The sequence below is a fragment of the Vigna radiata genome, unplaced genomic scaffold, assembly GCF_000741045.1.
Source record: "Vigna radiata var. radiata cultivar VC1973A unplaced genomic scaffold, Vradiata_ver6 scaffold_387, whole genome shotgun sequence".
Taxonomy (NCBI): domain Eukaryota; kingdom Viridiplantae; phylum Streptophyta; class Magnoliopsida; order Fabales; family Fabaceae; genus Vigna; species Vigna radiata.
The window spans coordinates 92,860-107,564 of NW_014542416.1; the positions used below are offsets into that span (position 1 = coordinate 92,860).

General features: G+C 31.2%; 1 protein-coding gene and 1 long non-coding RNA gene across 2 annotated transcripts; both read left to right on the forward strand.

The window, feature by feature from the left end:
• The first annotated feature begins 500 nt into the window (after positions 1-500).
• On the forward strand, positions 501-3,057 carry LOC106780046 (universal stress protein PHOS34). The gene is made up of 4 exons (XM_014668279.2): positions 501-774; positions 896-1,005; positions 1,105-1,223; positions 2,757-3,057. Exons 1-4 carry the CDS (start codon positions 600-602, stop codon positions 2,842-2,844), a joined length of 492 nt encoding a protein of 163 aa, XP_014523765.1. The 5' UTR covers positions 501-599; the 3' UTR covers positions 2,845-3,057.
• A 1,933-nt stretch (positions 3,058-4,990) lies between these two features.
• Positions 4,991-8,864, forward strand: LOC111240881. Its single transcript, XR_002666512.1, has 3 exons — positions 4,991-5,530; positions 5,615-5,711; positions 8,691-8,864. It is a non-coding gene; the product is annotated as an uncharacterized LOC111240881 (long non-coding RNA).
• Positions 8,865-14,705: the final 5,841 nt, after the last annotated feature.

Genomic DNA, 14,705 nt, shown 5'->3' on the forward strand with positions numbered 1-14,705 from the left:
TTTAAAAAATAAAATTAGAAAAAAAATATAAACAAATAAAATTAGTCAACCGAAATTTAATACAAGGTTTATTTTTAACAATTTCCATTAAATTTAAGTAATAAAAAGGAGAGATAAAATTATTTATAATAATAAAATTTAAAATAACAACACACATATATACATAACAGATAACTCATAAACAATTAAATATTATAACAGTTTATTAAAAATTATAAGTATGCCTTAGCATGCAGTTCATTTATTACTTATTTATACTGTTTTTATTGCTATAAATTACTATTGGGAAATGAAAAAAATCTGGATCTTTTTGTCACATTGCTAAATATTTAATTCCGACCAATTTAACAAAATAAACTTAATTGATGTAATTATACAAAATAAACAAAATTGAATTTTTTTTTAATAGAAGGGACAAACTTGAGACTAACTTGGGAATCAATTAAACACTTAATTTTCATATTTAATAATAATAATTATTATATATACGCTTTATTAGATGTGAAACTCTATACTACTGTGTACGAAATTTAAACCCTTTATCAACTTCTGTGTTGTTCTTCTACTTCTACTCTGTTCACCAACTTCATACAGAAACCATGGCAAAGGACAGGACAATTGGCGTGGCTTTGGATTTCTCAAACAGCAGCAAGAATGCTCTCAAATGGGCACTTGACAACTTAGCTGATAAGGGTGACACCATTTATGTCATTCACATCAGCCCCAATTCTATAGACGAGTCTCGCAACCAGCTATGGGCAAAATCTGGTTCTCGTGAGTATCAATTTTCTGTCAATTTTATTTATTTATTCATCTGATGATAACGTTTTAGGAATCTTTTGATCTGGGTTGATCAGATCTGGTCTGATTTCGACTTTGCTTTGTGTTTTTGAAGCTCTTATTCCTTTGCAAGAGTTCAGAGAGCCTGAGATTATGAAAAAGTATGGTGTTCAAACTGATATTGAGGTTCTTGATATTCTTGACACTGCTTTCAGACAAAAGGAGGTGGTATTCTTGATTCTACAAATGGAATTCAATTTAGACAACCCTGGTTTTGGGTTTTCCCATGTTTTAGTGTTGTGTCTGAACTTGCTGATTTTTTAGGTGCACATTGTTACAAAAATTTACTGGGGGGATGCGAGAGAGAAACTTCTGGACGCAATTGAAGATCTGAAGCTGGATTCGCTGGTTTTGGGAAGCAGGGGCCTTAGCACAATCCAAAGGTGCCTAATTTTGTCCCCTAATTCTCTTTTTCAGCATCTCTAACCAGTTATATCAAAGAGAAATATTTGCATTGATAAATAAATATATATATATATATATATATATATATATATATGCTTTTCCTTTTTCTTTTGTTGTGAGTGTGACTTTTCTGTTGGCATTCTTGGAGAGTTTTGCTGATAATGATGTCTTTCTTTGTTGTGATGGATTTTTGTGATCTGCATTTATATGGGAATTTACTTTAAATGATTTTGGAAAAACTACTAGATGATTGCAATTGTATACAGAGATTGTGGAAATGGGTAAACATTGAAAAAATTACCTGTAAGTAGTCTTTGCTTGCATTAATTTGTTTGAACTGAAGTCTTTGTCTGGTGTTTTTGTTTCTCAGAAGTTGTTACAGGAGTGACAACTTCTAACTTTATATTTTTCTTTTCAATTCCAAAGAAGTTCATCTCATCCATGTGTGGCTTCTTGCATCTGAGGTAAGGTTGACTTGGAAGGAGATGGTGGCGGTGGTGTTGGTGTTTGGAGAAGATAATGGAAACCTTTCTCTGGTAATTGTGGAATCCATGTTAAGATGTTTCCACTGGTGTTGGTCTCTTCTTTTGTTGATGATGTTGTTGTCTTTAGGAAAAGAGTTGAGAACTGGTGGCTTCTTGGAGGAGAAGCTCCAATTTGGATTTGAACCAATGGAGACTCCACCCTGTGTTGCCTTAAATTTCAATGGGAAAAAGGAGAGAAAAAATGGAGACTAGGGATTGAGGAGAAATAGAGACAAAGTAATAGTAAATGATAATGAAAGAGGAGAGTTGAACTTTCATAGCAAGAACAAAAATGAAATACAAGTATCCTTTATATTAGCCTTGAACACTGTAGTATTCATTTGGATTTTGTTTTTCTAATGCAGATAGATAGACAAATACTACCGGTTTTCCCCACTTGTTCTGTTATTAGTTATTTATTAGCATGATGCATAAATTTTGAATCATCATAACAAATACCATATCATTTTTTTTTTTTAATTTTATACACTTGCTTAACAATAGGGATGCTATTAATAGTACAAATGGGGTTCATTATTTATAGCAATAGGGATTCAATTTTTCTTATAAATAAAATACTATTATTTGTAAGGAAAAAACTTGTACAAAAACTAAATGATACATTCGATTACAACTTCTTTTATTAAAATAATACGACTTGTTTTGTTAGTAAACTCATATTAGGCATGATCATGAAACTTGGTATTTTAGTTATAGTGACATATCAAAACACACCAGTTATTTACCATCATATGAAAAATTTATTAAAAAGAGAAAACAAAACAAAAAATCATGGAGGGTCGAACCACACCTTTGTACAAAAATGCAATGTAAACAATTTACTAAATTGTATGACTTATTTATATAAGTAATTTTTTCAAAATCTCCTTGATATGATATGATAATTTTGGTATAAAATTATATTAATCTCATATATCTCCTATGTTATTGAAATATGAGTCTCATTGACATTCTGTTAAAAAACAGGATCATTTTGGGAAGTGTAAGCAACTTTGTGATGACCCATGCTTCTTGCCCTGTGACTATCGTGAAGGAACCAAGCAGCAGCAAGTAAAGATAATCAATTGGGAGAGAACATTTAAGTTTCATATGATATTTTCCTTGCAGTGTTCTTGATCTAGCAGATTTATATTTCCTTTCCTTAAGTTTGATATCTGATGACAATGATAATGAGAATGAGTCTTATGTGATACTTTGTGTATTTTAGCTCTCACTCTTTGACTTTGAAGGAATAATTTAATGTGAGTGACATCAAAATTTTACTGTAGTCCTTAAATTTGTGAGATTTATATTAATGTTGTTGACAGTTAACATGTGAAAACAAAATGGATTCATAATCCTAAGTAATTTCTATATTTTGTTGCATATGATCTTGCTATGTTTCGAAGTTTGCAGGCACTGCCATTGTCAAAAGAAAAATCTTTAGTAAGAAAAAGAAAAAGATTCATAATAAAAAAGTTGAAGACCCAGTCCAAATGGCATTTTTTAAAAATTAATATGCTACGCCATTTCTTTTGACTGTTAGAAGAAAAAAAATTTCTTTGCCGTTTTTATTTTCCAAATTATATTCCCTCTGGCATCCATATGCACCACGCGTTTGGTGCAATTGAAAGATTTGTATACCATGATGATCCACTGTCATGTGCACCGCATAAGTTGGCGTGATAATGGGAAAAGAGTGCTTTGAAAACTACTTTTAGCAAAAATATGTAATAAAAAAAATTGTTAGTAAAATTAGGTGTTATTGTAATTGTAGTCTTCATATTTTAAAAAACTCTAATTTGGTTCCTAGCTTTTTCTGCAGCTATTTTAATCTTTAGATTTTTAATTATATGTAATATTGTTCTCTAAATTTCTTTTAATATGGTTTTGATTTCTAAATATTGTAATTTCTTTTTTGACTTTCGTTTATTTTAAAGTGCCTGTGTGTGCTGGAGAATGGATAGAGGAAGAGGAAAACGAGAGGGAGAGGCTCTGTAGCTATGTGTGCTACAAGAATGGAGGGAGGAAGAGGAAAGCGGGAGGAAGAAATGAGATGCGAGAGAAGAATATATGTGCACACAAACTTTCAAAAAAGAATCTTTAATCACTCTTTCGTTTTTTGTTTTTTAAATATTAAAAGCTTTTTAATTAAGGGGTAATTTAGTATTTTGCAAAAATTTGGAAGTGTAAGATGAAGAGATTGGAGGTACAGGGTAAAACACCCAACAAAATAAATGTTATGGTAATAGAAGTTAATTAGGTGTGTAGTAGAATATGATAGGTGTTGCTTCTTTTACCACCACTCCTTTTTCGTCCACCTTTTCCACCCTCTATAATTTTTTTTAATTACAAAAGTAGTCTTTTTTACTTTTAATCCTATTTATTTATTTTATTGTGAAATCCTAAATTCTTATCTATTTTCACTCGTGCAAGCCTATCCCCCACTCTCCCAAGTCTTACTTTCTCTCTTTTCAGATTCTCACTCCCTCCAACTTTCACAAGATCTGTTTCTTCTCATCTTCCAACTCGTACTTCTCTTCTCCATATTCGTTTGGTTCTTCTCCACATCTGTTTGGTTTCGTGGTGCGGTGGTGTCGCATTTTGTGGTGCGACGATACGGGATGTTTGCGGTGGTCATTCGACAGTACAATGGTTCCAAATGATAATGAATATTTTATGACTAACAATAATGAATATTTTATGACTAGCATCATAAAAAAGGAATATTTTATGACTAACATCATAAAAAATATAATTTTATTGACATTTATAAAAAATTCTAAATGACATCAACGGAAATATATATCATTAATGTTGGTAAAAAGAAATGATTGCAAAATAAATCTGGAAATTAACCACAATCCATTGTTAATGTGAGAGAAATATTCATTATTATTAGCAAAATGTGTTAAAGTACTTGTATCTCAATTTCAAAACGATAACTAAATAAAAAAGATGAAAAATGTATACATGAATTGATTAAAAAAAAATTCAAAAGTTCAAAATTCTTACTATTTAATTATAATTTAAAACTTTTTAAAAATTTAAATGATCAAATAATTTTTTTATTTAAATGATTATATAAAATGTTTCAACTTTTTTATAAAATTAACTATCATCCACAATATTAAGAAGCATAAAAAACCAGAGACAGAGACAAAAGAAAATGAAACATAGAAACATGAGTCCACCATTAAAATGACTGTGTTGTTTGGGTGATGAGATTGAAAAGAGAAAGAAACAACATAATTGTTAATAACAAATTCTTGTTAGTTAAGCATAAACTAGACCATTACATTCATGGGATTGGAGTGGGTAGAAATTAAAAAATATTAACCCTAGAAATAAAATTATATTGAAGGGTAAAAAAAAATAAGAAAGTGGAGGGAGGGGTAAAATAGGAATGGAGAGGTGGAGGAAGCAAAGGATAGTGGTGGAGAGAACAACCACCCGAATATGATTGATGACAAGGTAAATGAGCCACCAAATCCAAATCCAAGTAAAGTCTCACAAACATAATAAATTATAATATAAATACCATAATTATCACAATATATTTTTTTTACATTTTCATTAATTACACTTAATACTCTACTAATGTTTGAGGTTTATTTGTCTTCTACAGACACAAACCTCATTCACCTTCACAAGACGAGTAGTAAGGAAGAGAAAGATGAGCCTTCATCGCACTCCAGCCATAAGCACACAACACTGTAGCCACACAACATTTTTCTGTTCGTCAATACTCCTTCGCAAAGGTGGTGCATAATATCTCATTCTATCTTTCGATCCTCGGTTCGATTTGCTTGTTTTGGTTTCAGACTTTGGTTGCATGGTCGCAGGCACACATCACATAAATAGGGAGCTTCGTCTTCTTCCTTTTGAGGTTGAAGTTGGTTTTCTCCACTTTATGCAGCCACCTAGTTTTCGCTGCCAAAGGTTGGTGTATTCTTCAATTTTATAGCATGATGTAATGATCGTAGAAGAGTGGATTATAAGTTGTTAGGAGAAACTGTAATGACTGATCTGGTATCGGATATGGAAAGAAGAAGGGGCCAAATCGGATGTTCATAACAATTCAGTTTGCACCGATATAGGTTGAATCGATTATGAATATTTGATTCAGCCCATTGTGTTTCCATATCCCATTCATAACTTTTTCTTTTTTATTTTAATTTTAATGATATTATATTTATATTTAATGTTTAGAAAACTGAAAGTTGTTATATTGTTGCCATTAAATGTTCTCCTTGAATTATTTTAAATTTTCTATTATGTTATTTTGGTTCTTATATTTTAATTAATTATTTATATTAATTATTTAATTAATTATTTTAAATTTTTGTTATGTTATTTTTCAATTTTATTTTAATTAAATTGTTATATTTTAATTATTTATCTATTTATATAAAGATTTGAATTAATTATTTATTTTTAATGAAATAATTAATTTTATAGAATGTATAGTTCTTTATTTGAAATAATATATTAAGGAATTAGTTAAATTGATTAAATTTTAATGTTTTCAATTATTTAATGTTTAATATGTTTTAAAGTTTTTTTTTTTTAATTTGAAGATATTTTGGTAATTTTCTTTTCCTGAAATATTAGATTTCTACCATTAGATAAAATTTTAATTAATAAAATTTATTTTGAATTCAAATTAATTGTTTGTAAATATTTAATATTTATTTATTTAGTTTTTCAATTTATAGAATTTAACGTTTGATTTGTTTTATAGTTTTTTAAGTTTTTATAATTTGAAAATATGTTGTTAAAATTTTTTATGAAATATGACGATTTTTTAATGATAAAAATATTACAATTGATTAAATTTAATTTGAAATAAATTAGTTTCTTTTTATAATTATTTCAAATTTTTAATTTTTTTAGAATTATGTTTGTAATAATATATTATTTAATTTTATAATGAATAACTTTAATTGATTTAGTATTTTTTGACTATTGCAATTATATTTTATTTCTTCAGAAATTATTGTGATTTTTTAGTAATATAATTATATTTTATAATTGTATAACTATTTGAATTGGTTATTTTTTTTTGTGTATGTTGTTAATAACAAAATTTAGAGTAGATATGGCTCGTACTCGATGTGCATCTTCATATCATGAAGAGAGTTCTTCATAGGGTGGAAGGAGGAGACCTATTGCTTCTGCGTGTAGAAGACTTGGAGCAGTTTAGCTTGATGTTCACGTTGAGGAGCGTGGAGATGTCAAGTTTGTGGAGGATGCAGTTGATGAACATGCATTTGAGAAGCATGATATTGAGCAGGAGGACAGGTATGAGGATGTTCCTGAAGGTGGATTTCCTGGAGGTCCAATAGAGGCTTCAGTACTGACACATTACATTCACCATGTTGCTTATGCGATATGGCAGGGCCGAAAAAGTGCAAAATTTTAATTTTAATGGTTATTGTTTAGTTGAAATAAATATTATTGTTTAGGATCGGGGGGGGGAGATCAAGTTGATCTCCCACGGGAAGATGTTAAATAAACTAGGGTCCTGCTACGAAGGCATTAAAGACATCGTGTATGGTTTCGGTCTGATGTCTCTTGTGGACATCTCATATGACTACCTCGATAGGGGTCTACTGTTGGCATTTGTAGAGAGATTTCATTTCGAGACCAACAGTTACCATCTCCCCGTGGGTGAGATTTTCGTGACTTTAGATGATGTATCATCCTTGCTGCACCTCCTAGTTTTAGGCCAGTTTTGTAATCTGGAGGAAGTAGACTTTGAAGAAAGTCGACGCGCCGTTGTGGATCTTTTAGGCGTGGATGGCAGGAGAGCAGGTGCTAAGTTACATTCAACTCAAAGTGAGAAAGTTAGACTGAGCTAGCTTCGAGACATTTATGTTGAGCATTGTAAGCAGTAGTAGTGGGAGTATGTTGCTTGGTCATATTTGTTGCATCTAGTTGGATGCACTATATTTGCTGATAAGACTGCCACATCCATTCGTGTGTCTTACCTTTTGCTCTTTAGAGACGTACACGCATGTGGCCAATATATCTAGGGCATTGCGACACTAGCATATATGTATGAGTAGCTAGGAGATGCCAGCTTGGCTTTGACTAGGCAGATGGAAGGTTATTTGACTCTGTTACAGGTACAAATATAGTTTACACTTTGATTTTCTTGAATTGTTTCGATGTGGATTATGAAATAATTTTTAATTTTTTATTTTGTAGAGTTTGATATATGAGTACTTCCCTACATTAGGAAGAAGGAATTTGGTGTCTTCGTACATGGAAGACAAACCATATGCTGCAAAGTGGGAGTCACCGAGGCAAGGTTCCACCCTCGTAGAGGTCAGGGTACCCTTGGATGTGCTGACATATGATTCAGTCATCTAGTCCCTTGTGAGTCACATCGGGAGACTCGTCCTTTTTTACAGAATTTGTATGTTCTTGGGATGGGTCAAGATTGGTGACACACTATGTCGACATTTGCCTGAGCGTGTTTTGTGACAGTTTGGGTTTCAGTAGTCCATCCCTCGATACCCACCCGTTGTTGCAGATGCGGACATACTGACGACCAATGAGGCTTGATTGCATTTTCAACATCATGTTATTAGGGGTGTGTTCATCGACATATTCCTATCTAATTATGTTGATGGTTACCTTCTATGGTTTAGGATGATATCCCATCCTTACATTATTTCTGTTGTGGATGAAGACTTGTCGAGTCTTGCTCCCAAACTCTGATGTGAAATTCCAAATGAAGTGACGCATCGTCGTAGATCGGCGTCACAGTCTGGTGTACTGATATGTTTACCTACATTGTTTATGTTATATAATTTTGTTGTGATTGTTTATATATAATTATGTGTCATCGTTATAATGTAGGGTGTAGTGAAGCACTTTTTCCAGAAAGTTATAGCAGATGATCTCTTGCAGGGAAGTTATTGGGGGACTATAACATACACTCATACACGAGAGCTACTGGATTTAGCTGAATCAATCGTTGAAGAATATTCGTTGACTAGGATAACTGCCAGGAATGTTTGTGACAAGAATATTTGTGGCAGATAGTCATCTTCATCCAGATAGCTTTTATACTTTTATTGTCTGCCATTATGTAATTATTTTGGACTCACTTTTGATGTTATTTCTTTTTATCTAAAACAACATTACATTTTATATATACATGATAGTAAATGTTTCTTTACATTACATTTTTTTAACTAAAGCAACATTTCATCATGAATCTACTAAGCCAACATATGAGGTAGTAATGTCCATCAACTCTAAAAATGTTTGCATCCTATTTGTATACGAATATGACCACATTTGTGCCTCTGGGTAACAATGACTTGAGCATATGACATCTATTATAGGAAAAGGACAATCATCTTGTAGTTTAACCTGTAAGATCCATATTAGTAAAAAATGTTATTTTGAAATTAAACATAATAAAAATAACATTACTTGTATGAAATGATTGTCATTAACGTGTCCTATACATATTAAACGATGTCTTACATCAGAAGGTGGTCGGGTACGTAGTAGGAATATCGTATAATTCTAACTATATGAAAGACAGACTAGGATGACATTGTAGGCAAGGATTAACAATTGCATACCCAATGCGTGTTATAGTCATCTATTGATAGGGGCAGCAATGTGATCATTGAACACAATCCATGATGTTGTTGTTTTTTATGATGACAACACATTGATAGCTACAACAAGTAGATGTTGTCATGTCACAATAGAAATGTGTTTCTGTGTGATGAAATGCATATGTGGAAATGTGTATGCTTATTGTGATAAATGCATATGTTAACATACTGATGATTTTGCATACTAATGTGATTATATTACAATTATATCTTCGTATGCATACTGTATGTTTCTGTGTGATGAAAACCACAAGCACAAAAGCTTATCTGCATGACATAATCGATTACAGTATTGTAGTAATCAATTAAGGTCATCAGACAGCTTATGTTTTGAACTGTGACAAAACAACAAGTTTGAATCGATTACATTAGTTGTTAAATAGGTTAAAACTCATGTCTTTGCATATATCATTTTCAAATGTGCTGTGATGAGTTTTTGAAGAGCAAATTTTTTCAAAATTTGTTTAAGTGCTTAGCTTAATCGATTACACACTTATGTAATCCATTAAGTCTATTATCTTTTGAAAATTGTTTTCAGCTTAGTCATAACTGCTTTAACGGTCATATTTTTAAATATGTTTGACTAACATTAAATACAAATCGATTACATTAATTGTACATTCAATTAAGAGCTGATTTAGTTGTAATTCTATTACATCTATTTCTTGTAACCGATTACATTACTAATGTAATCGATTACTTTGCGTCTAATATGATAGAAACTATAAATTGGCGCATTGCTTGTAATTTTGAAGACTTTTGATCAATTGTAAAATTTCATAAATGACATCTTTGATTTGAGAAAATTTTATAGATTGCTCATGTGTAGAATAAGAGGTGAGATTGACCATTCAATATGGCAATGTTGACCAGATGACATGCACCTTTGTCATTAGATGGTAATTCCAATCTTCCTTCTAACATAGAACCACCATCCACTGAATGCCACAACTCTTTAACATTCCTATAACCCATCTTCTTCAGAATGGACAAAATTTCATATTAGCTCCATTTGTCTGGGTCAATTTTTAAAGTACTGGTTTGACCAAACTCGTATTTGAATGACCCATCATTGAGAAATTTACCCCCATGGTGAAAGACCACTTCAATGTTAGAGTTAGCAATCTCAACTAATATAAAAATTCTTGTCTTGCTACATTTACTTTACCCAAAATAACATTACATTTAATTTACCACAATAAAACTACATTTACATTATAACAAAGTATAAAACTATTAAATAAAAAACATCAGGGTAGTATTGCCAACCCTTCAAGGTACAACACTTAGTCAAACTAAATGACTCACTTTAGCAACATGGTAGGACTACCAAGCCACATAACAGAAGTCCACTAATTGGTTATCATTAAGTTCGTGGCTATGATTGTAAACTACACCAATATTTCGCACTATTGTTTTCACTAACCATTTGCTATGTTACTTTATTGATACCCTAAATGCTATCTACACTATACAGAACATATACTCCATAGTTTTTATTAAACCCCTTCGACACCAAATATCAATTTAATTGTAAACCACAAACAAAATTATAACAAAAAAAGTACAATGGGGGACCATAAACATACCATAAAGAGACCATAAACAAGTAAAATAACTTTCTAGGGGACCCTAAACACACCATAAACAAATAATTTAACAGATATAATAGCGGACAACAACAAAAATGAGGCACCACAACAAACATAATAAGGGACAACAACCAAACAAAAATCATACTTTATGGGGACCACAATGAAAGCAACCATATAGAAGTGAAAGCAACCATAAATAGAACGAAAACAATCATACACGCACCTTCGAATGGAACCCACTTCGCTATTGAAAATACCTGACGAAGAATGCCAAATGCGCTTCGAAATCCCCAAATGTGGTTCTGCTTTCGAAACCCCAATTTCGATTTTTCTCTCTTTGTGAACTCAAGAACCCCTAATTTTATTTCCTTAAAAAAAAAAACCCTTAATTCTATTAAGATTATAATTTCCCTAATTCTATAACCTATTTTCATGTTACCCTATATTTCACTTACACACAAGCAATATTCCTAGACAATACCACGTTGTCATTATCTTCTGCCACATCATCAAACACTTAACTATGTTAGTTTCTATTTAACAAAAGGGATTTGATTGAGGCAAATTTTACCAAGTACGGACAAAATTGAAACTTTCTTTAAAAGGTTGGACCAACTTGATACACTGCCGCCAAACTAGAGACAAAGAAAACAATTAAACATATAATAAATTATACATTTATGAATTTATAAATTTATAAATATTATAATAAACTTTAAAAAAAACGACAAAATAATAATACTTATAACCATCTAAAAAATTATTTAAAATTTTCATATGAATTTTAAATACCAAACTTTTAAATAAATTAAAAAAAGTCATTACACAAAAAATTTAACAAAATAAAAACCTAATACAATAAATTAAACCTAATACTATAAATTATACATTTATAAATAACATAATCAACTTATAAATAATTTCAATAATTAGAAATATACATTTTTTATATTATAAAAATTAAACATTTAAAATGCATTGTTTATATTAATAAAATATAATAATTATAAAAATTAAGTTAACTGGTTTTATTTAATTTTTTATAAAACAAGTTAAATAATATTAATTAATTAATTATTAATATAAAAAGCAACTGCACATCACATCAGATATAAAAATCCAAAAGGGACTGTATCATATCTTCATATCCGATTCTACCTATGTTGGATATCCACATCCGATACAGATAGAATCAGATATGGAGATCCGATACACTTCTTTTCGGATATTCATATTCGATATGCACAGGTCCAATTTTTTTTATTCTAAAATAATTTTATTAATTTTAATAAATCTATACAAATTAATTTATAACAATTATAAATTATATAATTAAATTATAAACTCATACAGATTCATACATAAATTTAAAAATAATTATAAACTAATACAACAATAATAAAATAAGGAATAAAACTAAAAGGATACAACACATCAGATATGAATATACGAAAGAAGTGTATCAGATCTCCACATCCGATTATACCTATACCGGATATCCACATCTGATATAGGTAGAATCACATATGGAGATCCGATACACTCCTTTCGAATATTCATATCTGATTCATGTTTGATCTCTTCTATATCTCATGCACTCGAAACAAATTAAAAAAAAACTCCTAACCTTTCACCAACAATCTCCCACCACCAATGCAACCGGTAACAGCACCACTAGGAAGCACCCCAACTAGCAATCTCCTACTAGCAATGCAACCAGTAACAACACCACCAGGAAGCACCCCAACCAACAATCTCCCACGAGCAACGCAATCAACAACAACATCATTAGGAAGCACCCCAACCAACAAACTCCCACAAGCAATGCAACCAACAACAACACCACTATGAAGAACCAACAACACTCAACCAAAATAAATGAAATGTGGTGAGAAACACTATTAAGGAAGAGAAGAGATTATCAGGGGTGGAATGAGGTGTATGGCTTTTTAATAGATGAGAAACGGGGTGCATGATTCATGATAGGGGAAATGGGGTGTAGTTAATGTTTAGCACAAAAATTCTTAACAAACATAAAATTAATAGGTAACTACCTCATTAATTAGGGGTATTTTAGGAAATTGGAGATGTAGGGTGTAAAGGTTAGAGGTGTAGGGTGAAACACCCTATTTTGTTTTATATTTATACAACAAATTTTTAAGGGTCCTACACACCTTTGGCTGATTAACCTTGGGCACACCTTAGGCCGAGTTAAGCTGGGCCCACCTTTGACCAAGTTAGGTCAGTCCACCTAAGGCTAAGTTGATTTGTGCATGCCTTGGACTAAGTATTGTTGGAGCCACCACGAGCCAAGTTAGTTTAGGCCTACCTTGAACTGAGTCTGTTTGGGCCCACCTTCAATTGAGTAGAGTTGAGTCGAACTTTAGTTGAGTCAATTCGAGTCTATTCCATCTTATGTTAAGTCGAGTTAGACCCACCTTTGGTTGAGTCGGGTCGAGTCAAGTCAAGTCCACCTCATGATAATTCGAGTAGGACCCATCTCTGGTCAAGTCATACTAGTTCCACCTCAAACTAAGTTGAGTCAGATTCACGTTGGGTTAAGTAGAGTTGTGTCCATATTAGACTCAATAGAACCAAGCCACATCGGATTGATTCACTTAGGTCGATATCAAATTGAGTTTAGTTGGACCTACATAAGATTGAGTCGATTGACCCAATCTAATTTGAGTTGAGTCAAACTCACCTTTGGCTGAGTTGAGTAGAACTAACCTTTAGTTAAGTTGAGTCAAATCCATATCGAATTTAGTTAAATAAAATTCATTTTGGACGGAGTTGAGTATGACCTACATCAGACCAATTTTGAACCAAGTTCAAATCATGTCATTTTAATTTAGAGTAGGATAGGATTGAACATGATCAGATCTGTGTTGGATGATGCCTAACCTAGTTAAACTCAAATTGAACTAGCTTGACTGGCAAACAAGTTGAGTTGGACCCTAATTTTCTAATTAATTTACAATAGTAAAACTTAACTAAAAAAATAATTTTAATTAACTTAAAATATTTGATTCTATTATGTTTAAAGACTCCTCGTTCTATTATTAAAAAATATTTAGGAGTTCAGTATATTTTTGTAATAAGGAACAAATCTTATAAACCTAATCCACTTTAAAGAAAATATTATGGGAATTGGAAATTTTCAGTGATAGACCTAATAAAAAGAATTCTTGAATTAAAGCTGGTAATAAACCATGATGGAATTGACTACTCTACTTGTAAGATTAACCTAATTGTCAATTGGAAAATGTTTGGTCAATGGACCTAACAGAAACCACATGTTAACGGTGAGGATTTCGACTTTGTTTCCCAGTACCTCCTAAGATTAACCTTGTAATCACTTTTAAAAATGTAATATTACCTATTTTAAATATTGTCTCAAGTTCACTTCACTTAAATAGATAGACTTTCTTAAAGATATTCCAAATTTTATGTTATGCAAACATAAAAAATAATTTTAAAAAAGAGAAAAGATAATTCATTATACATGACTTAAAATACTTCCTCTGCCGGTTTTTGAAATACAAGCAAAAAATAAAGTGGTCAATCTTTGGAGGAATATAATAATCCAGCCGTACAATGACGAAATTGCCGAACTGAAATATGATGAGCGTGAAGTAAAAAATAAAGATAAAGTGCTGGGACTTCTGAGCAAATATAATAATCTATCCATTTAA

Bases quoted from the DNA above. Each gene is read 5' to 3' on its own strand.
- LOC106780046 (XM_014668279.2), top strand. From the start codon at position 600: ATGGCAAAGGACAGGACAATTGGCGTGGCTTTGGATTTCTCAAACAGC. The intron at 775-895 runs GTGAGTATCAAT...GTGTTTTTGAAG, and splicing joins ATGGGCAAAATCTGGTTCTC to CTCTTATTCCTTTGCAAGAG. The intron at 1,224-2,756 runs GTGCCTAATTTT...GTTAAAAAACAG, and splicing joins GGCCTTAGCACAATCCAAAG to GATCATTTTGGGAAGTGTAA.